This window comes from Cannabis sativa, chromosome 9 (assembly GCF_029168945.1).
Source record: "Cannabis sativa cultivar Pink pepper isolate KNU-18-1 chromosome 9, ASM2916894v1, whole genome shotgun sequence".
Taxonomy (NCBI): Eukaryota; Viridiplantae; Streptophyta; class Magnoliopsida; order Rosales; family Cannabaceae; genus Cannabis; species Cannabis sativa.
The window spans coordinates 6,341,722-6,365,573 of NC_083609.1; the positions used below are offsets into that span (position 1 = coordinate 6,341,722).

General features: G+C 32.0%; 3 protein-coding genes across 3 annotated transcripts; all 3 read right to left on the reverse strand.

The window, feature by feature from the left end:
• Positions 1 to 1,215: 1,215 nt before the first annotated feature.
• Positions 1,216 to 5,133, reverse strand: LOC115723485 (UDP-glucuronic acid decarboxylase 2). Its single transcript, XM_061104523.1, has 7 exons — positions 4,271 to 5,133; positions 4,018 to 4,164; positions 3,186 to 3,265; positions 2,950 to 3,033; positions 2,725 to 2,799; positions 1,690 to 1,782; positions 1,216 to 1,600 (listed from the first exon to the last, which is right to left on the reverse strand). Exons 1-7 carry the CDS (start codon positions 4,890 to 4,892, stop codon positions 1,382 to 1,384), a joined length of 1,320 nt encoding a protein of 439 aa, XP_060960506.1. The 5' UTR covers positions 4,893 to 5,133; the 3' UTR covers positions 1,216 to 1,381.
• Positions 5,134 to 6,283: 1,150 nt separating this feature from the next.
• LOC115722706 (protein pleiotropic regulatory locus 1) lies at positions 6,284 to 12,559 on the reverse strand. The gene is made up of 17 exons (XM_030651985.2): positions 12,180 to 12,559; positions 11,995 to 12,019; positions 11,769 to 11,871; positions 11,352 to 11,430; positions 10,502 to 10,564; positions 10,283 to 10,367; positions 9,771 to 9,863; positions 9,007 to 9,070; positions 8,388 to 8,473; positions 8,205 to 8,306; positions 7,986 to 8,069; positions 7,631 to 7,691; positions 7,480 to 7,546; positions 7,288 to 7,365; positions 7,061 to 7,125; positions 6,866 to 6,943; positions 6,284 to 6,764 (listed from the first exon to the last, which is right to left on the reverse strand). The coding sequence occupies exons 1-17, from the start codon at positions 12,311 to 12,313 to the stop codon at positions 6,592 to 6,594; spliced, it is 1,440 nt and encodes a 479-aa protein (XP_030507845.1). The 5' UTR covers positions 12,314 to 12,559; the 3' UTR covers positions 6,284 to 6,591.
• Positions 12,560 to 19,369: 6,810 nt separating this feature from the next.
• LOC133031197 (uncharacterized) lies at positions 19,370 to 21,696 on the reverse strand. The gene is made up of 5 exons (XM_061104637.1): positions 21,140 to 21,696; positions 20,547 to 21,092; positions 20,216 to 20,443; positions 19,563 to 20,055; positions 19,370 to 19,480 (listed from the first exon to the last, which is right to left on the reverse strand). The coding sequence occupies exons 1-5, from the start codon at positions 21,694 to 21,696 to the stop codon at positions 19,370 to 19,372; spliced, it is 1,935 nt and encodes a 644-aa protein (XP_060960620.1).
• Positions 21,697 to 23,852: the final 2,156 nt, after the last annotated feature.

Here is a 23,852-nt window from a genome sequence, read left to right on the forward strand (position 1 = left end):
AAAATTATAACAAAATTACAAAAATACAATTGTATGGAATTTTAAATATTTTTACAATTTTTATGATTTTATTTACAGAAAATATGGTCTTTTGATATATTTTTATGTTGTACTCTTGTTAATTTGTTGTTGATTTTTTGTTATTTTTTATTGTTGTTTTGATGTTATTTTTAGATTAATTTTATATAATTTTCTTTTTGTTTTTATAAAAAATCGTAAAAATATTAAAAAAAAAATTAGACGTAAAAATATAAAAAATAATGTATTATGTGATTATCCTCAAAAATATTGTATTTTCTCTTTTTGTTTTTATGCTTCATGTGACTTTTAAGTCACTTCATTATCTCAAATTATGTTATTTTCAAACATGTACCTAAAATGTTTCACAGTTTTTTTATTTTTTTTTCAGCATTGTTTTTCTCAGTTTTGTGGGAATTACAAGTACCACAAATTCTATGCTAATTCTCACATAAGTACCGACTCTAAACACATCAAGAAGGATCTCACCAAGTAACTATCCAGCTTCAATACTCATAAGTTTCAAGCAATGCGTAAACTTATTTTGAGTAAGTACTTTGGTGGCTGCATTAGCAAGATTTTCTTCTGTATGAACCTTCTCTAGCTCTAGCTCTAGCTCCTTTGTTCTTGTCTCTAATCCAAGATAGTTTTATGTCAATGTGATTGACCGTTCATGGTACACATAGATGAGGGATTATTTTTGTCAAAGATTGGCTCGCAAATTCTTTTGCGCTCCTTAATTTGGATTAGCATATTCTTTAGTTATTAATCTTTCATTTACCATTCAAAAAATAAAAAAAAAAAATGTATCATGAATTCTTTAAGATAGCGTTTAGTTGGAAAGAATGAAAATATATGAATAAAAATAAGAATGAAAATTAGAATAGGAATCAAATTTAAAATGTATAAAAAAATTATTGAATTTTTTCAAATTTTGTATTGAAATGGTTTTTCCTTCCATTTCAAAATAGTGGAATATCGAAATAGTATACTGGCCAATGATTTTAAATGCAACCAAACAAAGGAATAGAATGGATAATAAATTTATTATATTTCATTACCTCCAACCAAACCCAATTAGAATGTTATTACAATTAGTCAAACGGAAAAGAAATATGTAATGTGTAAGTTTGTATGTTAGAGCTGTGGCAAAGTAAAAAAATAAGAAGTCAAATGTAATACCAAAAAAACAAGGCATGTGTAAAATCAACTTTATTCCCATAGAAGGTGAAACATAAGAAGAATAGCAAAAAAATAGCTAGTTTATCAAAAATGGGCGCATATATATTTTTTCATTTTCTTATTATCATACCATTTTCTTAACATAACATAGTAATAATAGTATACGATATATGTATATAAACTATGCTGAAGAAGTAGGTTGAGAGTCCCTTTGGTCACCAAAAATACGTTGTCTGAAATCAGAAACCATTAGAGGAAGTCCTTTGCGGAGGGACACAACAGGCTCCCACCCAAGTAACTCCTTGGCTTTTGAAATGTCTGGCCTCCTCTTATGTGGGTCATCCTCTGTGTTTGCCTTAAACTCTATCTTTGCATTTGGGTCTATAACTTCTTGCACAACCTACAAATTATAATTTATATATTAATTATTAACCAATTAATTAATTATTTACAGTCCAAATTAATCTTATTTTATGTATGGGAAGTTACCTGAGCCAGCTCAAGCATGGTAAATTCACCAGGGTTGCCAAGATTGAAGGGGCCAACATGTTCACCCTCCATCAGCCGCATTAGACCTTCTACCTGTATTAAAACACTGTCACTTTCACCCTTGTATATTGTAAATCATTTGTTTCATATAGATATGTAGACGAGCTATGCTGCACCATTACCAGCCACAACATAATTTTCTTTGGTCAGCACCACATACAAATTTTTGTAGACTGTCCACCAATTAATGTAAATGAAAAATAATATTTCTTCAGAAAGTTATTGCAGGATTTGAAAGCACAAGTTCCTCTATTAAGTGAGATTAAGAAGATCTAGACAATTCTTTGTTGACAAAATTTACAGAATCATTCGTCAAAAGACAGGCAAATGACAAAGACAACAAGCATACACATATAAATAGTTACTATATTTCAAAACTGGCAATAATCTTCACTGTACATGTACAATTAGAAAAGGTTTTATTACTTTTCAATAAATATTTATTCTATCTAATTATAATATACTACCAACTACCATTTCTTATCCTCACAAAGAAGAAAAAATAAAATGAAGATTTAGAGACCCTATGAAGTTAAAGCACGAATCACTTTTAATAGTCAACCATATCGCTCAAGTATCAATTCATGAAACTTGAAAGCACTCATAATATTTCTTATCATCACATGTGTTAAAAACTCAAGCACCTAACATTTTGGAAGCTTGTAATTTGGGCTATGAAAGTACAATTTCCACGTGTCAACAAATTATACATTTCTACAAACAATAAAGCTCATTAATATATATATTATATATGAACATTCTTTAGTTACGATCATGCCTTACTGGTCCAACTTCTCATCGTCTAAAAAGACATGTCAAAGTGAATTAGGCAGGTTTAACTAATCAAAGTTGACATATTCATATCACATAACCAATCAATCTTGATCCTACATGTGTTTAGTTTCCATTAGATCAACTTATATAATTAAAAAGAGAGCAAATTAGGAAAATATATATATGTTTATAATACATTACCAGGTCAGAAACGTATTGGAAACTCCTTGTTTGCTTCCCATCACCATAAACAGTCAATGGTTCCTTTCTTAATGCCTGCAAAACGTGTAAAAATTTACGCTTGTTAAAATTTAACTAACCATGAACGTTATCATATATATATTATGAATATATATATACATAATATTTATATTTATATATATGAAAACAAAGCATAGAACAAATAGAGATTAAATATGTAATAACCTGAGCTACAAAATTGCTGACAACACGACCATCGTCGATGCACATGCGTGGCCCATAAGTGTTGAAAATTCTAGCAATTCTCACCTGTGGCGTTATTTAATAACACAAACACACAGTCAAGTTAATTAATCAATTGATTACTTCAAACTTCAAAGGCACGCATATGTTGTTGCATATATATATACATTGATTATATGTATATCACAGTAAAAAGTAAAGTGTATGTTTCTTACTACCTCAATGCCAAGGCCCCTATGATAGTCCATGCTCAAGGTTTCTGCCGTTCGTTTTCCCTCATCGTAACAGCTCCTCACACCTAAGGCAGCCACACCCACACACATATATATCAACATACTAACAAAATACATATCAACCAATATTGAAATGCGTGTTAGTTTTGATTAATGCTAAAGGGCACTTCTACGCTCAAAGACCCTCTTACGTGTCAATATCGCTATTAGTGCAATTCGATTAAGATTGGCCCCATATAGTTTAATATAATAATTTTTATAGAGTGGTTAAACAGATATATGTTATATTGATTAGCCATTGAGACACTCACAAATTGCACATATTAATTAATTAAGCTTTTTAAATCTATCATAAAGAAAAAAGTAAGCTTATAATAATGTGTAATCAGCCTCAACTATACAACTACATAAATAATATAATAAAAAAAATGATACGATCCATACTCAAAAATATTTGTACATAAAAGAAAATACTAAAGTGCATGATGTGCCCACTATTATAATAATACGTGCATATATAATTAAATTACACACAAAATACATATAGATTATTTAAAATTACTTGTCAGTGTTAATAGTTTATTATGTATGTAATTTGTGTGTGAACATATCATTACTTACTATGTACCTAATGTTAGTCTTTAATATTTGCACTACTATAAAAGGTAAGAACATGTACGTGTAACAGTAAAAAATAGGGCATACAGTGAGTATATAATACAATATATGAATAGGTTTATAAATAAAAACAGTTTTCATGCAAGGGTTTTAATTAAGTTATAATAAGGAGAAAAAGAGTGAGTATATATATACTGACCAATGGGGTTAACATTGCCCCAATAGGTTTCGACCTGAGGATGCTGCAAAGGGTCACCATACACCTCACTGGTGCTGGTTAACAAGAACCGAGCCCCAACCCTCTTAGCCAGTCCAAGCATGTTAAGTGTCCCCACCACATTCGTCTTGTGAACCCCACAGTAGTTAAGGTCCCAAACAAAAATTAATAATATATTATAAAGAAAGAAAAATGAGTCCCTTTTCTAAATTAATAATAATCATGAAAAAGGATATGATGGTTTTGACTGGATTGAACTTGTAATGAACAGGCGAAGCAGGACAAGCCAAATGGTAGATCTGATCCACTTCCAGCAATATTGGCTCAACCACGTCGTGTCGAATCAGCTCAAATCTCGGGTTACCAAATTGGTGAACCAAATTCTCTTTACGACCCGTGAAGAAATTATCAACCACGATTACGCTATCACCTCTAGCGATCAGACGGTCCACGAGGTGGCTCCCAACGAACCCGGCCCCACCCGTAACCACGATTCTCAACCTCTTCGCTTTCAACCCCAAAGGAACTTTCCCGCCTAATTTCATTGCCGTTTCAAACCCATCTCCTTTTGTACTCGTCTGGTAGAGAACCCGTCGGGTCGGGATGTCCGCGTTAACCGACCCGGAATCGATGATCGGGTCGGGCCAGCGTTGTTGTTGTGAGAGAGGGAAAGTGTTGAAGAATAAAGTGGCGATGGCGACGCCAATGAGGAGGAAGATGAGTCGTTGATCTCGAAATGAGAAGCGAGTGATCGTAGCCGTTGATCTTGATGAGTCATGTTGATCTTGGTTTTGTTGTTGTTGTTGAGCATTATTAGAGTTGTTGTTATTGCTACGGTGAATAAGCTCTGAATTCATTATTAATTGTTTGGTGTTTTCCAGTTTTTGGGAAATGATCAAAGAAATTTGTGGGGAAAATTGGAAATGGTAAGTAAGGATTTAATTTTGTATGATTGATTGAGTTAATAGAATGAAATAGTAAAGAGAGAGAGAGATTGAGTGTTGTGTTGTGTGTAGAAATAAGAAAAGTAAGGAGTTTGATGCATGAAATATGGCTATATAATCGCTTTAATTTGTTGTCACATCTTCTCTTTCAAATATTTATTTAAGGAATATTTTTATAAATTATTGACAAATATTAGTTAATATTTACTAGTTATATTTATATTATCTTTTTTGTGAGATTTGATTATATATTTTTAATTTTTTTTTTTTATTTTGGTAAACAATAAGTAATAATAAATAAGTTAAGATTTGGTTTTTAAAATTTATATAAAATGGAATAAACAAAAATGTTACAAAGTATTATATGGAGTTAAGTATATAATAAAATTAAAATTTGTCTAAACAACATAACAAATAAATTAAAGCAATGAGAATTGATAAGTTGGGTGAAATTTATTTTAATATTTGATTGCATCAGAAGAAACTCTTGCAGCAATGGCAAGGACTCTTGTAGTACTTGTCTATCTGGGCAACTAAAACCAGGGGAAGGTGTATCTTTCTTCACAATTATTCTTCTCAATAAAATTATAATGACAAGATTGTCCCAAGCAAAAAACACATATTTTAAAAAATACCCCTTTTATTAATCAATTAATCAAATTTACCTCTAAGTTTATATTTATTTGAAACATACCTCTTTTTATATGTATTGTACCCAAGATACCCTAATATAAGAAAGTCACATGGAGAGTATCTTGAAGTGACAGGAGCAAAATTGGTACAATGTTTAAAAAAATAGGTAAAAATAATAAACTTTAAAAAAGAGAGTAAAAATAAAAAAAGACAATATAAAAAGGGTATAGAGTGTAATTTCCTCAAAACATATTGTCATCGGCCCATAATAGTAACAATATTTGAAAATTGCCCCATCATGGGATATAATTAGGATTCGGGTTAGGTAAATGTAATTATCTCACTCAATAGAACCACAAAATTAATACTGGTTAAAAATATAGAAAATTTGACATGTATGAAATCAAAAAAAAAAAAAAATCTAGGACATGACTCGTAACATTACTCAATTGAAAATAAAAGTGAAAAGGGAAGAATTTTTTTTACACTACATGATCTACATCTCATTCAATTAAATTTTATTAGTGCATTTTTACACGAAAGAATTCTTCAACACTACTCTTAACAAAAATAACTATAGATTTTTATATTGAGTTTGAGAATACTCTTTTACACTTTACTTTGTATTCTACTTTTTTAAGAGTGTAAAAGAAACCGGGAAAAAGTGTTACTAACACAAAACTCTCATATAATTATATCAAGTTAAAAAGGTAAAGGCTACACCATTTTTTGGGGGGGAGTAGACTTCACTACACCATGTAGCATTGGAAGTAGAAAACCATGCATATTGCTCGACCAAGTCTCTTTAACCCATGTGTGACCATTATGTTCCCCCACCTTTTTTTTCCCTTTAATGATAATTAATCTTACATTAGCAGAAATCAACAAAACTATCTTCTTTTTGGGACTAACAACAGGGAGCTATTGTTATAAGTACAAAACATTCCAAAAATAAAACCAAAGAGCTAAAGGGAAAACCCTAGAATCGTCGGAGATCTTTTGGGGGCTTGAAGTTGAGAGGATGAGTCTCTGGGGTGGCATTTTCATCTTCTTTCCACATTTTGATTGTCTTGTCGGCTTCACAAGTAACAAGCCTTGTACCGGTAAGATCGTATTGAGCAGCATATATACCAGCTTCACTATCCAATGACCCTGTAGTAACATATTTTTCAAGGGTAAGCATTTTCACTAAATATTTATTCAAAATTTCAAACCCCCAAAACGAAGTTAAAGACAACAGTTTAAGCATTTACCGGGCTGTACAATTGTTTGGGCTTGCTGAAAATTGTGACCACTCTTCCAATCCCAGAACCATAAACTTCCATTGTCACCTTCGTAAAAAGAATTCGGTGTCAAGAAGTGAAAACAATTTAACATTTTGTATACCAAACAACTCCTCTGACCATATTATGAAATAAACAAAATACACAGTTGAGATAAATCCTTACCTCCTGTAGCCATGACACCATCATCATTGACTGCCATTGCGTTAATTATGGTCTTTTGCTGGGAGCTGCTCAACAAATTACAGCCCAGTTGTCACATTAGAAGGGAAAGGTGAAAAGAATTGCTTGAAAACCCAAATAAATTACAATATTATATATGCACAAATATCAGACCAACATAGGGTAAGTAAATAAGTATTTAATAAATAAATGGTTGTCAAGTTACTCACAGCATATTGTGTAAAAATTCCCCTCTAGGAAGGCTAAATTTCTTAATGTTGTCGGCCGATGCAGAAGCAAAACAATTCCTGAAAGAATACAACAAAAGAAAAGTGAAACCAAAACCTTTCATATTGAAACTACACTTTCTTTACTCTAAGCTCTATTTTAAAAAGACAGGTATGACAAAGTTAGGCGCCTACTCTTTAGGATGCTGTGCCATTGCTCGGACCGACTTCTTGTGGTGTGTGAGTGTTGAAATGGTTTTCCCTGCAACAAAGGAAATAAAATATTATGGAAGGGAATGTATGTGTACTGAAAACTACAATGTTCTAGTCTCATAGCACAAATTACCATTTCTAAGGTCCCAGAACTTAATCGTTGAGTCATGAGACCCCGTAACAACTTGAGGATCCTGGAGAATGAGACAAATTTAAGATTAACATATAAAGCAATGTGAACAAAGATTTACTGGAACTCCCAAAGAAGAGCAACCTTATAGTTTTCATTTCATAAACAACAAAGACAGATCTAGCTAACAAATCCATCTCAAAACCTAAAAATGTATTTACAAACATAAAAGCAATACAAAACAGACTTGATATGAATCACCCAATTTTCTCGATATTGCCCCAAAAAAAAGGAAAATGGTAAAATAGAATGTAAAGAAACAGCAAATAAACAGAATAAAAGATGAATATATACTTACCGTAGGCCTAGTGAAAACTGAGCACACTGTGTTGTCATGTCCAGTGAGTGCATAAATCTGCATCTTGCTACGAATATCCCAGACCTGAAAATGTCACTGAATTATTATATGTGCAATCAAATCCAACATGCAGAAATAGCTATAGCAGTAATAGGTATGGTAAAAATCTGATATAAGCTCTGTAACTTTAGTTATGGGAAAAGGAAAAAATTCACTTACTCGACAGACAGAATCACGTCCCCCAGTAAGGAGAATGTCAATGGTGGGATGAAGAGCCAAGCAGTACACACCACTTAGATGCCCATGATACGATCGAATAACCTAAGCAGCAAAATTGTGGTACATAGCACACTTAGAGACAAAACATACACAAACTACATCTCTCGAAGAGTTGGTTCTCACCTTGTTCTGTTCAAGGTCCCAGCATTTTACTTGTTTGTCATCACCAGCAGAAAACATATATGTATGTTTGCTGCTGACAGCAAGGCCTGAAGGAAAGAGGAGTGGGGGATCATTAAATAACTCAGATACAAGTATTAAGTGCAATCATAAGTCATTTTCTCAGAGCATCTACAACCATGCTCTCTAAACACACTCCTTAGCTAAAATAGGGAGTGTGACTTGAAAAAATGAGCTCCAACCATACCAAAAATAGCTCTCTATAATAGAGAATGGATGGGGAGCTCCCTACTCTTTTGCTAAACATTTTTAATAATATTTTAATCAAAAGCACTATTATTTTTTCATTATTTTATAAAATTAATTTATATTTGACAAATTCAAATTAGTAAAAACTATTAAAATAATCAAATACTAATTAAAGTAGGGAGTATGATTGGAGCAACAACACTAAAAATGGTTCTCTATTTTAGCTTTTTAGCTATTTTAGCTAAAAAAAATAGAGTACCATAAGTACTCCTTCTCCATCTGTACAAGCAGCTGTTAGTATCTGATATCGTTCTCTCGGGCATAATAAACAACAGTAGTCCATACCACCAGCGATAAAGTATAAAGAACTAACCTCGTACTTGTTCAATATGTCCTGTCAGTGTAAGCTTTAGCTTTCCACTTCCTACATCCCATATCTGATAAACCAAGAATCAGAAAAACAAATTAGCACTTAGATGATTGCAATTTTTTTTGCACTTAGATGATTGCAATAAGTAGTAGGGAATTCAAATTGTAAATGCTTGTGCAAATTCGCATACATGTGTCTGCCCTTGCCTCCTTGTGTGAGTGTGTATACATGCGTGTGTGTGTGCGTGCGCGTGTGTGCATGTGTGTGTGTGTGAGAGAGAGAGAGAAAAGACATATACAAAAGTATTTCACAGAATCCAACTCGTTAACATACTCAATAGATAAAGGTTTTACTAATAACTTAGCATATTTATCTTTCAAGTATTTATTAACTCTCATCTAAAATGTATCCAAAAGCATGGAAATGATGACATAAGACTACTGAAAGGACCTGTCATCCCCATCTGAAATAAACATCATCAACCAAGAAAAACATTAAATGACAAAAAATAGCAAGTTACAACAGTTAGCAAATTCAAAAATTCTAGTAACCAAACAAAAAATCTAGTAAGTCACAATAGCTAGCAAATTCAAAAAAATCTAGTAACCATACAAACAATATAGATAGTCAAATGTCCAAACTTTTCGAATCAGTAGACAAAAAATGGTAAACCCTCAGAGCCCAAAATTCATCACATGATCAATTCAACATAATGTCACCAAAAACCAAATCAAAGTATTGAACAGTTTAACCTTAAGTTTTAATACCTTGATTGTTCTATCAGCAGAGCCAGTACAAAACCATGTATTACTAGGATCAAATGCGACAGATCTCACCCACCCTAAGTGGCCACTAATCACCTGCACAATTTAGTTGATAAATAATAAATAGTCTGCTTAAGTAGCAAATTTTACTAGGCCAACAAAAAAAACGTATAAATGATACCAAATGCAAAAACCTTCAAACTAGGACTAGAAAATCATCAATTTGGAAGTCAGTCCAGTACATAAAAAGTGATAATAATATTAATAATATCAATATCAATGCACCGCTATATTATCAGAGAAAAAGAAACAAAAGAAAAAACACTCATCATGCGATGAGCCGATGACACGTGATCTCTTAATCTATTACTAAATGTTCTAGAAGTAAAAGATCCAAAAGGGAACCTAAAATTTATGTAACTTGTTACTGTACACTGATAATAGAAACAAACAAATTATAGCAAAACAAAGCTTAGGTACCACATTTATGTAATATAGTGATTCTCAATTCTCACCCTGTAGTTCTTCCAAGGAGCACGCCATACAGGGCGGGGCCATCTGCTAGGAATTCTCTCCATTAAAGCAGAAGTTGAAAAATTCCTGTAACAAATAACAATTATAACAGCTTCAATTAGAGATAGGGAGAGGGAAAGAGCACCTAACAAATAACATTCAAATTTCTACTTTAGCACTGAATAAGACATGGTATGATCAGACAAGAATAAAACAAAAACCTTTCAGGCAAGCCTGAAGTTGATATGATATCAGTGCTCCTGCCCGAAACTCCTGTATCATTCCTGAAACGAAGTAAAAAAAAAATAGATGTAAGAAGGTTTCACAGCCAGCAAAAGACCTCCTCTTGAAATGAAAACTCAACAACTCTAAGCATTCTATATAAGTATATGACGGATCTTTTTACACACTATAAGTTTGTACTAAACTAACATTTCATCAACAGTCTGTTCCTTACAACATTTCAAAAGGAAAGGGTCTTGGATGTAATATGAGTAGGATGTACTTTTTTTTCTTAATTATATTTAGTAATAGTACTACATTAAGAAAATATATGTAAAATCAATACCCAGATTAGCCTGAGTTCAGAAAAACTACACACTAGATATTAGAATCCTAAATATCTTATCCAGTACAACAATAAAAGCCACTAAATCTTGGAGCAAATATGAGGTAGAAGAAGATAGGAGAAAAAGGGTGAAGTTTAGTGTAAACACAGCAGAATAACCCTTGGGATATGTCGTAATATCTCAATTTATGTCACGTTATTGCGTGCAAACTTTGGGTGTAAGTTTCAAGTGTCCCTAGTATCACTCTTTTCAATGCATATATGATAAGAAACTGATCTGTTTATGACAGAAACAAAAAATTAGAATTCTCGACATAGCAGGATTGTTATCTAACTATAATCCTAGGTAGATTAGATTCCCTTACTTATCCTAAAATCATGCATCAATATGCTTGTTTTCTGTAATGTGTACGGCCAATACATGCCCAAATAATGAAAATAATAAAACACCTACTGCTGTCTAGATTTTCCTGAATAAACAAAACAGTAGAGAATGTACTTACGGTGTTCTAGGCACAGACGGACCAACAACCAAAGCATTTTGAGAGCCTCCTCTTTGTGAATCACTAGAACCCTCAGGACCTATACAATCTCAAAAACTTCATCCAATTAGAAACTAGAGCACGCCAAATTAACTAATATACAAATAGCTTCATACTGAGCTTGAAGTCTTAACAACATTTATTGTACAGCCTTGCAGCGAATTGTGTTTTTGAAGAGCACTAAAAACTTCTTACAACTAACAAGAATATGAAGCCTAATTGGTAATCTTAAGCTAGAACAGGAAACAAGTAAAATCCTAATGAAATTAAGATATTAAATAATAAATTTCATATATAACTGACAACTAGAGCTAATACTGCTTGCATTGCACCACAATTGGACTGTATGCAATCTAACTGGAACAGAATAAACTGTACCTGGAAGTGCAAGCACATTGGAAGGAACTGTAGGTTGAGGACGACCCTCCTGACGATTGGGTTGGCTACTGGTATTTTTGGTTCCTCCATACTCTATATTTATCTAAAGAGTAAATTAAAGTGTTTTAGTGAAATCAGTACAGACATAGCCAATCACTCTGATTTAAATTAAAGAAGAAAAAGAAAACATTTGAGATATCATAGCAAAACAATTGAACTGACTAACCTTGTGATTAATACGTATCTTTTTACTGCAAAAAAACCAATTTTAAAGAAAACCCACATTAGTCTCACTCACAATGCTAGTTTCTTAACCAACTGAAGTAAACCCTAAGTTTAAACTTCCATGGAATTAAATTAAAGGGAAAAAAGAAAAAATCAAAGAATTAAGGAAAAATCCGGAATTTATACCTTTCGAGATCTGGGGGAGCTATACGACCTTGGACTGGGGAGAAAAGATCAAGGGCTCGCTTGAGCGACTTGAAACTGAGTTTCTTAAGGGATTGCGGCTCCACCGGCTCCATGTCCAGCGTGGGCCCTGGCATTCTCCTCTTCCGCTTTTCCTCTTCTTCCTCTTCGTACAAACCCAGTTCGAATCTATGTTACAGTGTTGAAGAAGGCTAGGGTTTTAGGGCAGTGGGTCACTTCTTCTTGCAGACCTTGAAGCCCCAGATTGTCTGAGAGGGAAAAAGGGAAAGAGGAAGAAGAAGAAGAAACAAACCTGAATAAAACCTCGTCTTGGGTGGGGCGGCTACGTCTGTTCGAAACCCGAATTAGATCCGATTCTATGGAAACTCTTGTTGGGCTTGGCCTGTACTGAGTAAAAAGCCCATTACTGTAGTTGGCTCTATTTAGTATTTACTTGGGGATTATTTTACAAATACAACAAAACAACACAAAAATATTGTATGGAATTTTAAATATTTACAATTTTAATGACTTTATTTACAAAAAAAAATAGTATTTTGATATATTTTTATATTGTAATCTTATTAATTTGTTGTTGATTTTTTATTATTTGTATGTTATTTATTTTTATTTTTTTTAATGTTGTTTGAATGTTATTTTTATATAATTTTCTTTTTTATTTTCGTGTTGTTTTTATAAAATATCGTAAAAACATAACAAAAGACTAAAATCTTTGAACGTAAAAATTTTACAAAAAAAATAGTGATTTATATAATTATCGGGCAAGACTATGGTAGGACCTAACAAAAGTTCCCTACCGGTAGGGAACTTTTTTTAACCATTGATTTTAGATCGTGTGGTTATTAAGATATTAGGTGTATATTCTTACAATAGGACTGCTTGTATACAATTAAAACTTTATACATATTATAATAATATTTAATTATATATATTATTTTAAAAAAATAAAATAATATTAATAATTAAAAAAATTTATTAATTTTTAATTTGAATTGTTTTTTTTTTTAAAGTTAACTCTCATGTAAATCTTGACAGTTTCCGCACCAATATTATTGTTATTGTAATTTTTCTTCACACTCGATATATTAAACTAGTGTGTTCTTTTTTTTTTTCCTTTTATTTATTTTTCCGTTTTTTTGTTGGGAAATTTCTTTTTCTTTTATTCATCAATAAATTTTAGGAGTTTTTTTATCGAGTCATTTTTTTTTATCAATTTTGACTATAATATTACGTTGTATTATTATTATTATTATTATTATTATTATTATTATTATTATTATGACAAAGTGATTTGGATCACTTAAGAATTTACAATAAAAATATCAACAGTTGAAGTGGGAACCTTTATTTATTTATTTTTTTTTTCATTTTATTGATTAATAAATTTTATGGGTTTCTAGATTAGCATCTTTTTTTTCATCGTCGGAGTAATTTCCGATGTCAGAAAAGTCGTTAGAGCTGCTGCATGTAGGGGTGTTCATCAAACCGTTCAAATCGCCCACACCGCACCATACTGCAAAAAATTTGTGGTTTGAAATTCTTTGCAGTGCAGTCGCGATTTGAATTTTTCCTAAACTGCGCAGTGCAGTTCGATTTGCAGTTTTGAATTGTTAATATGCGGTTCAAACCGCACCGCATCGCATATTATAAAAATTTCAATTTTTATATTTATTTAGGTTCAATATGTGAAGGCCCAACCTAAGCTCACTAATTATTATTTTTTTTGCTGAAAAAATAATTATTGTATCGTTGAAACTTAATTTTTTTTTTTTCATATTTTTTTCAAGTCTTATGATATTTTTGATAAGTGTTGCTCAAACTTTGTTGTATTTGTGATAATTTAATTATTTAGTGATAGTCCAAACTGTAAAAACTGCATAAATCGCACCACACCACACCATTTTTTGCGGTGCAATTTTTGCGGTTTTTTAGTTTCGCAATGCGGGTGCGGTTTGGGAAATTAGAAAATACATGTGCGGGTTGGTTTGAAAAAATAGTCAAAAACTGCACCACCCGCATTGCGAACACCCCTAGCTGCCGACACTGGAAAAGTCGTCGAAATTGGTATTGTCCCCAAAAGAATCACTGAAAAAATTACCAAGAAGCCGGTTTCTTGATGAAGGAACCAGTTTCTTGATAATTTTTCCAGCGACAATACCAATTGCGATGACTTTTTCGGAGTTTGCTGTCGGTGTCAGAAAATTCGACAGAGTAGCTGTCTGTGTCGGAAAAATTGCCGGAGTTGCTGACGGCATCGAAAAAGTCATTTGAATTGGCATTGTCGCTGAAAAAATTACCGAAAAAATAATCAAGAAACTGAATTGGCATCTGAATTGGTAATTTTTCTAAGAAACCAGTTTCTTAGTAATTTTTCCGGTGTGCCAATTCCGATGACTTTTCTAGCCAGCAGCAACTCCGGTGACTTTTCTGACACCTGCCGCTACTCTGACGATTTTTTCAGCGCCGGTAACAAACTTCGGTAATTTTTTCGGTACCAAGAACAAATAAAATTGCCTAAATAAATAAAAATATTAAATATGGACTTTGAAAACCTAATTTTTATATATTTGGCATATCAAATACTATAAAATATCTAAAAATAAAAAAAAAAATGCCATATAAATTAGTCAAATTTAAAAGTACCATATTTAAGTAAATAACTTTTAAAATTCTGAATATAATTTTCTCTATTATAGTGTATATTATTATTATTGGAATATTATATGAATTTTTTAAAATTTATAAATAATTTATAGTATTAAAAATTTTAATGGATTACTTTTATTAAAATATTAAAAAAAATTAAAAGACCCGTAAAACTAGAGTCAGCCCACTGTAGTTTCTTTGATAAAGTAACTTTTATTATTTTTTTTTCTCAAAGAAAAAATTGGCTGTAAATGAATACTTTAATATTAGGTGTACAATTTTTTTTCTTAATTCTTATTGGCCCATTTAACTTCCCTATGCCATGAGGTAAAATAAAAGGGGCGTACATTAGATTTTCCCTATAATTATCATATTCACTTATCCTTTTTTTTTCATTCTTCTATTTGAAATTTTGAAGGGGCCTCAGTTTATAAGAATGGGAGTTTTATTTCCACTTCAAAAACTTATAAATGTGCCCCATTTTAATAAGAGAAATTTTCACATAAGGGCAAAAAAAAAATTAAAAAAAAAAATAATAGAAATACAGCTTAATGGGATTTTACACATTTATACGGTTTTTTTATTTTAATTACAAAAAATACAGTATACACACATCATCCCCTCCCTTTCATTATTTTCTAAAATGTCAGTGTGTCATTGTTGTTGGACCAAGCTTTTTGAAACTAAAAATCAATAACAACACGATGCATAATCCTAACAATACTTCCCAATTCAATTAGGCAAATTGAATAAAACAAAAAATTCATAAGAAAAGATCAATGGATCAATAACAAATTCTCTGGAGAAAAATCTGCATAAAAACAGGTATGAAACACCAAAAACACAACACTCGAAATGAACAGAGTAAGATCTATATTGCATATATAGTCAAGGTACTAACTGGCCAACCACTTAGGCAAGCTCTGATGAAGCCAAAAGCATCAAGGCGCCTACTCAAGTAGGCAGTGGAACTAGGTCACTTTGAGATCACCTACCAGTCTTGAATAACAATCAAAAGGTAGGCATTAAGCAGACTTCATTGTTAAATGTACTTGCCTTGAAGAAGACGATTCCATGATTTGTGAAGACCAAGTCCACACGCCTGATAATGCAGCTCAGAATGACCTTGGACCTTCCTGAAAACTATATGTAGATGGATCCTACAACGAGTATGGTTATAGTACTGGACTCATCTTAGTTACTCCAAAGGGATTTTAAACTCGCAGTGCATTGTAGTTTGAGTTCACCGCAACAAACAACAAAGCGGAATATGGGGCACTCCTAGAAGGATTGTCATTAGCACTAGAAATAAAAGTCGAGTCACTCGAGATCTACAATGATACACAGCTAGTTGTTAATCAGATTCTTGGTGAGTATCAAGCCTGAAGGTCATTCATGATCCCATACTTCAGCAAAGCTAAAGATCTATTAGCCCAACTCAAGCACTACTCCATCTAACAAGTGCGACATGAACAAAACGCAAACGCAGACTCACTGACTAAACTAGCTAATACAACAGATTCTAATACTCTCAGTGTAGCTCCCGTCAAATACCTTGCCAAATAGAGCATTAATGAAGACTCAGACCCTATCTTGATGATCGACAATAGTCCATCATGGATGACCCCGATTGCACAATACTTAAAACAAGGTATTCCTCTAACTCACTGGAACGAAGCTAAGAGATTGATGAGAAAAGTAGCTCGCTTCATCACCATGGATGGAGTAATGTACATAATAAGATTTTCAATGCCACTTATGAGGTGTGTCACTATTTAACGTCCAAATGTGACTTCCACTAGCAGTGGTTGTAATATAGATTAGGCGGTCGATCCCACAAGGAGGTGATTATGAACAAAAGCATTAGTAGAAAAATAAACATAAAAGGTTAATAAAAAGTAACAAATAAGTAACCAAATGAGTTTGAGTGTTTTTATTTTGGTAATAAATATTAAAAGAACGCAAATAAAAAGTGTAATCAATAGTAAAAGAGAGAAAGACTTCAATAATCATTCATATGCTTGTTTAGTTAGTTTGTACATTTGATTCACAAAGTTGACACTGTAACATTCAAACATATAAATGACATTATACATCAAACAATATGTAATAAAAGATTAAACATAAAACTAAATCATATTCTTTTTACTAATTAGAAACACATAAAAAGAGCATGACTAATCTTATGTAGGAATAGGTTTCAATGGTTACATTTTGATTGTAACCATTATGGTTACATTTTTTTAAGCCATTGGATTACCATTAAATAGTTGTGATTAATTTGGAAATTAAATAAAAATAAATAATAAATAACTTGTAATCTGAAAGTAACCTAATCATTTATTTCCTTATAAAACTTTAATTAAGATTAATTATATTTTAAAATTAAATTAATTATAATTATTAATTAATTTTTTGCAATTTATTACTATATAAGGATCTTTTAGCAATTTATTTTTTTTATACCTAAATTATTTAAAATTTTATAGCAAAACTTTTTATAATTTAAAATTACACATATAATTTAATAATTTAAAATTTATTATAATTAATCTTAATTTTAAATTATTACACATAATTATTTAATTTTTTTATTTAAATATTTAAAAAGTAAAAAATGAAATAAGTTGAAGGATTTTTTAGAAAAAAAAAATGACTGCACTTGTTATCGATTGATTAGCTTGAGGCCTCATACTTAGTTCATATAATTGTAACAAAATAAGTAAATATCATTTAAAAATAATTAATTATTTAAAAATTTATTATAAGTAGAGAATTTTAATTTGTGTCAAAAGAAGTTTAATTTTTGTAAAAAAAAATAAATTTTATTGTAAATATTATAATTAAATGGCTTAATTATTAAAATAATTCAAGTAAGGATTTAAATATAAATATTAATTGCTGAAAGAGGTCTTGTTAAATATTTAATTAATTATTTTAAGAAAATAGTTAATTATAATTAAATTATTCTAAAAAAAAGAATGTCTATTTAATTAATTATTTTAAGAAACTAGTTAATTATAATTAATTAAATCTAAAAAAGGAAAGTCTACCTATTAGTAACCTACTATAACAGGTTAAAGAAAAATGTAACCATATAGTTACAATAAAAATGTAACCATTAAATAGTCACCCATCTTATGTATTACAAGTAAAAATATAGTCAAGATAGAGATGGTGGTGGCAGTGAAGGAAGTAAATATTAATATTACTTTTATTAATTTTAGACACATAGGGAGAGCATGACTAAATATATATATATATATCATTTAACAAAAAATAAATAAACATAAACATAAAAGATAGAAATGAGCAATATTAATATTATTATAATCACTAAATAAAAATATATAGGTAGAGCATGACTAAATCTATATATATTTTGTATATAATAACATATATAGTAGTACAGATGGATGAATAACATAAAGATAAAAGTGGAAAAAAAAATTGGATTACTCAAATAAATATTACAACAAGTGAATCAAACATACAAAATACTATTTCTTTACATATGGAATCATCTCTGACTTTCTAAGGCAGATTATTAAACCATTATGCTCATTATTCTCATAAAAAAATCTAAAAACAAATATGAGAAAAAAAAGTTAAGGGAGATTTTGCTGTAGTATCTTTATTATCAAAATTACACAATTTACTATTAAAATGGGTTTATATTTATAGAGACATAAAATGACTAAAAATAAATTAAAAAAAGTTTAGAATTATAAAAATAAATATTAATGTTAAATTTGACATTTGAAATCAAAAATTAAATTAATATTATTTTTGTTATTATTGTTATTTTGTCTTCTAATATTTGGATGAAGATTGAGTGTAAAAGAGAGAAATGGAGTTGATGATGACCTAGACTTATCATCATTTTATCATATGTTTTGGAAGAGAAAAAATTGATGATGGGCTAAGTTTGACCTTTTTTGGTTAGGTTGCTTTGGACTTCAACAAAAATGTAATTTTTTTCTTTTCTTTTTAATTTTGCTTCTTTCTCTTTATTTCAACAAAAATATACGTTAATGTCTACAAGAAAAACATAAATTGAATTAAAATCAAATATTTTCATTTATAAAATATATTATAATAATTTCACAAAAATATTAATTGAAACTCAATTTAATTTATCATTTAAAATAAATAAAAGTGTATTTTTAACTACTAATCATAATCTGCAACTAGCTTATTGGTAGTCCCTAGTAATTCAAGCAGATAAAATAATTATCAAGTTGAATAAACAAGTCAAATCAAGTAAAATCATCCAATCATTTTAAAAATATTAGTAGAAAGTAAAAAATTATTATTAATGTTACTTTAATTGTGACTAAGAGTCATGTATGTGCATTAAACTTTATTAATTTTTTTCACAAATCATAACACAAATAGTATCGAAAAATTTCAAAAGTATAAAGGTCTTAACTTTAACTTTCTTACAAGTATTGAAAGTGTGATACTTTTTTGGAGTTAAAAAAGTAACAATTTTTTTAAAAAATGAAATATCAACTTCATTAAAACTAGCATTCTGAATACAAGATGGCATGAAGGTCAACCATAATATTATCCTCAAGAATGCCGATCAGAGTAGAATCGAGAGCGTCTAGCCACAAAATGGGCCACTCAATTTTCTGATCGTTGAATAAAGCGTAAACTAGTATTAGGTGAAGAAGACAATAAAATTTTACAATCATTAGTAATCAAGCCAAAGACAAAAGACATTTGTTGTTTACTAAAGATTGCTTGAACAGTGAGTAAGCTGTCAGTTTCCACCTCGATCGTGCTCCACCCTTTGCCTTTTAGCCAACTAAGGGCCTCATTTACCCCTAAAGCCTCAACAACCTCAGCCGTGTAAGTCCCATGGTAATATCTGGCAATAAAATTAATAATTTGGCCATTCGAATCACGTGCAACCACACCAAACCCATAGGCATTTTCCTTCTCAAATATTGCACCGTCGACATTGATCTTAACCGTATTAGAAGCAGGTGTCGTCCATTGCTCAATGTTACTACCATCATGCAAAAGAGAGGATGATAATAAACATGTTTTATCTTGAGCTTTTCGCCAATGATCAAGAGTAACCCAAGCCGAAGTGAGTATTTGAGTAGAAGAGGAAGCTTTTTTATCCCAAACTAAGGTGTTTCTTGCTTTCCAAAGAGCCCAACAAATTATAACCACACGACAAATAACATCATCATCATATCTATTAAACACATTGTCAAGCCAGTGTCGAATAGTGCCATTCGAATCAGCGTGAGGCTTTGTGCCAACAACTTAAAGCAAGAGGGCAGCTGAGAAGAATATGAGAAGCTGTCTCGACATGTTGAAGGCAAACAGGACAAGTTGGGGAAATACTTACACACTTAGTAACCAGTTGGAGGCAAGTTGGAGGAGTATCAGATACTGCTCTCCACATGAAGTTCTTCACTTTAGGTGGTATTTTAAGGTGCCAAAGTTTGTGCCAGAATCCCGAATTGTTCACACCAGGCTGAGTATTTTTTTGAAGTTGCATCATGGAATAAGCAGATTTTACGGTGTAGTCGCCTGTTCTATCACCAGTCCATGACCAACAATCTTCGACAACAACATAACTAAGGGGGATTCCAAGAATTAAATCTTCATCCTGAGTGTGAAACATATCTTTGCAAGAGAGACATCCCAGCTTCGAGTAGAAACATCAAGGAGAGAACTAACCATGTACTCATCAAGACCCGGTCCTGTAGTAGAGACATAGGGGTTGATAGGATTAGGAAGCCAAGGTTGTTTGAGAATGTGTGTTGAAAGCCCAGTTCGATAGTTATTCTAGCCCCAAGATGAACCAAATGTTGTGCACTCCAAATACTACGCCAGACGAAACTAAGATTATTGCTCAATTCAGCATTTAGGAAAACAGTGCGAGGATAGTATTTTGCTTTATAGACCTGACTAGCAAGAGAAGATGGTGAACATAAAAGTCTCCAACCTTGTTTGGCCATCATGGCAATGTTGAAATCATGGAGATGGCGAAAGCCCATACCCCCAGAGTCTTTAGGTGCAGCCATACGATCCCAAGACATCCATATGATGCCTTGACCATTGGAACTTTTTGTTTTCCACCAAAAGTTTTCCATAATTTTCTCAATGTCTTGGCAAATGCCCAACGGAATGAGGAATACACTCATAGCATAAGTTGGCAAGGATTGGATGACAGTTTTAAGCAAGATTTCTTTCCCAGCACGAGAAAAGAATTTACCATCCCAACTGTTAATTCGGTTAATAATCTTGTTCTTAAGAAAGCCAAGAATCACCGTTTTTTTCCTTCCAATGATATTAGGTAACCCCAGATAGAAAGAGCCATCAGTAGCTTCGGGCATTCTAAGAGTAGAACAGATTTGCTCCTTGACCAAATCTCAGTATTGAGACTGAAAAAAATGGAAAATTTGGTAGCATTGACACGTTGTCCAGAAGCAAGCTCAAAAGTATGGAGAAGTATATTCATGCTCCCAGCAGTATCAGATGTGGCTTGACAGAAAAGATAACTGTCGTCAGCAAAAAGCATATGCGTAATAGAAGGTGCCCCATTGGCCACACGGCAGCCTTGTATGATTTTGTCAGCCTCGTAACTTTTGATTAAAGCTGAAAAGCCTTCTACGCAGATGATAAACAAGTATGTTGACAGTGGATCACCCTGACGAATCCCATGAAAAGGAGTAATGGGACCCAAAATATGACCGCTATGAACCACAGAGTATATGACAGAGGTGACACACTTCATAATGAGATTGATCCATTTGCTAGCAAAACCCATTTTAGCCATGACAGCTTTCAAGTAGTCCCACTCAACTTGATCATATGCCTTACTCATGTCGAGTTTCAAGACCATAAAATCTTTTTTACCTCTTCTTTTCCGTTTTAAATAATGCATGACTTCAAAAGCAACCATAATATTGTCAGATATGAGTCTATTAGGGATAAAGGCACTTTGGGTGGAAGAGATAATAAGATCAATCATGTTTCTCATCCTATTTGCAAGAACTTTGGCCACAATTTTGTAAGAGACATTCAGAAAGTAATAGGACGCATATCACCTATAGTAGTGAAACTTTTCTAAAAAAAAATAAAAAGTAATAGTAATAGTAAAAGTAATGCACAAATGAGAGAGGATTAATTTTTAAAATAAATAATTTGAATAGACATGCCAAACCAATAAAATTCAAATATACCTATATTTAGTGTGATTTTTTCCCACTTGGGGCTATATTTCCCTTGGGGGACAAGTTCATAGTACAATATATTTTTTTCTGCAGCAAAGTTAATAGTACAGGTTGATATAATCAGAACAAAACGAAAACACAATTATTAAATTTTAGTACGAACTAACCAATAAACCACAGTAAATATTCCATACTCACAACTCACAACAAAGCGACAACAACATAAACATAAACAATGTTCATTGTTCAAACAAAAATAAATAAAAAACATAAAAATAAAATTATTTGCTCCCAATCACAATCAACTCACAAAAGTCCATAAACGACGTCGTATTCCTGTTTCTCATTACATGTAATAGGTCACCTATAATATAGTTCCCGTTCCTACCACTTTAGAATTTTTTTATTTTTTTGAAAAGGAAAATTTTTTAAATTTTAAAACTATAAATTTAACGATTATAAAAAAATTATTAATTATTTAAAATAACGAGTAAGTGTATATTATAATTATATAAGGGAAATTTGAATTTATATCCATATTTTGTACTTAAATTAATTTTTTAAACTAATACTTATATCTATTGAAAAAGTAGGATCACTTTTCCCTATACCCTAAAATACCCCTATTATTATTTTCAACCTTCTCTTTCTTCCTCTTTTCTCTGTCAAAGAAAGCCTCCCAACTGTATGCACACCAAAAACCCAACCCGTGAGGCTAGATCACACCACCCAAAACTCGACACCACCCACGGTGAACCACCGCACCCAGCCACCGCACCCACCCCGACCCAGCCCACCCTCTCGGACCGCCCAAAAATCGCACCCCGAAAGCCTTCCTCTCTCTGAAATCGCAGAAAAAAAAAAAAAAAAAAAATTGCTCCGTCCGATGGTCGGACCATGGGTCCGATGGGTCCAATTGGTCGGACCCATCGGACCCATGGTCGAACCATCGGACTGGGTCTCTCTTCCTCCCTCTCGAAAACGCAAAAAAAAAAAAAAAAAAAAAATTGCTCCGTCCGAGAGATTAATAACTACAAATTAATGCAGTTCTTCATTTGGACCAATTTCCCAACTTGCTTTCTCATTAAATGACCTGAAAGAAAATTAATCAATTTAATTATATTATATGTATATGGGAAAACTCTACCACTGTGCTTAATTAATTTAGTGGCCATTTGTATGCCTATATATTAATATTATATATATATGTTTTGCTTTGGAGGTTATAGATGAGTCAGTATAATAGAAATAATATAAATTTATGAATTGTCAGTATATATATGTCAATCGGACGGAGCATTTTTTTTTTTTCCGATGGTCGGACCCCATGGTCCGACCATCGGACGGAGCAATTTTTTTTTTTTTTTTTTTTTTTTTTTTTTTTTTTGCGTTTTCAGAGAGAGGAAGAGAGACCCAGGTCCGGTGGTCGGACCATGGGTCCGATGGGTCCGATTGGTCGGACCCCATGGTCCGACCATCGGACGGAGCAATTTTTTTTTTTTTTTCTGCGATTTCAGAGAGAGGAAGACTTTCGGGGTGCGATTTTTGGGCGGTCCGAGAGGGTGGGGCTGGGTCGGGGTGGGTGCGGTGGCTGGGTGCGGTGGCTCACCGTGGGTGGTGTCGAGTTTTGGGTGGTGCGATCTAGCCTCACGGGTTGGTTTTCGGTGTGCATACGGTTGGGAGGCTTTCTTTGACAGAGAAAAGAGGAAGAAAGAGAAGGTTGAAAATAATAAGAGGGGTATTTTAGGGTATAGGGAAAAGTGATCCTACTTTTTCAATAGATATAAGTATTAGTTTAAAAAATTAA

What these genes read in the sequence shown, in the direction of transcription:
- LOC115723485 (XM_061104523.1), bottom strand. Translation starts at nt 4,892, where the DNA reads ATGAATTCAGAGCTTATTCACCGTAGCAATAACAACAACTCTAATAAT. An exon ending in GGGCAATGTTAACCCCATTG is followed by an intron (nt 3,266 to 4,017) that starts GTCAGTATATAT and finishes TGGCTGCCTTAG; the next exon opens with GTGTGAGGAGCTGTTACGAT. An exon ending in CCATGCTTGAGCTGGCTCAG is followed by an intron (nt 1,601 to 1,689) that starts GTAACTTCCCAT and finishes TATAATTTGTAG; the next exon opens with GTTGTGCAAGAAGTTATAGA.
- LOC115722706 (XM_030651985.2), bottom strand. Translation starts at nt 12,313, where the DNA reads ATGCCAGGGCCCACGCTGGACATGGAGCCGGTGGAGCCGCAATCCCTT. An exon ending in GTTCTGGGACCTTAGAAATG is followed by an intron (nt 7,547 to 7,630) that starts GTAATTTGTGCT and finishes CCTTTGTTGCAG; the next exon opens with GGAAAACCATTTCAACACTC. An exon ending in ATGGCACAGCATCCTAAAGA is followed by an intron (nt 7,366 to 7,479) that starts GTAGGCGCCTAA and finishes GTATTCTTTCAG; the next exon opens with GAATTGTTTTGCTTCTGCAT.
- LOC133031197 (XM_061104637.1), bottom strand. Translation starts at nt 21,696, where the DNA reads ATGAGTAAGGCATATGATCAAGTTGAGTGGGACTACTTGAAAGCTGTC. An exon ending in CGGGTCTTGATGAGTACATG is followed by an intron (nt 20,444 to 20,546) that starts GTTAGTTCTCTC and finishes AATCCCCCTTAG; the next exon opens with TTATGTTGTTGTCGAAGATT. An exon ending in TGCCTCCAACTGGTTACTAA is followed by an intron (nt 20,056 to 20,215) that starts GTGTGTAAGTAT and finishes TGTGTTTAATAG; the next exon opens with ATATGATGATGATGTTATTT.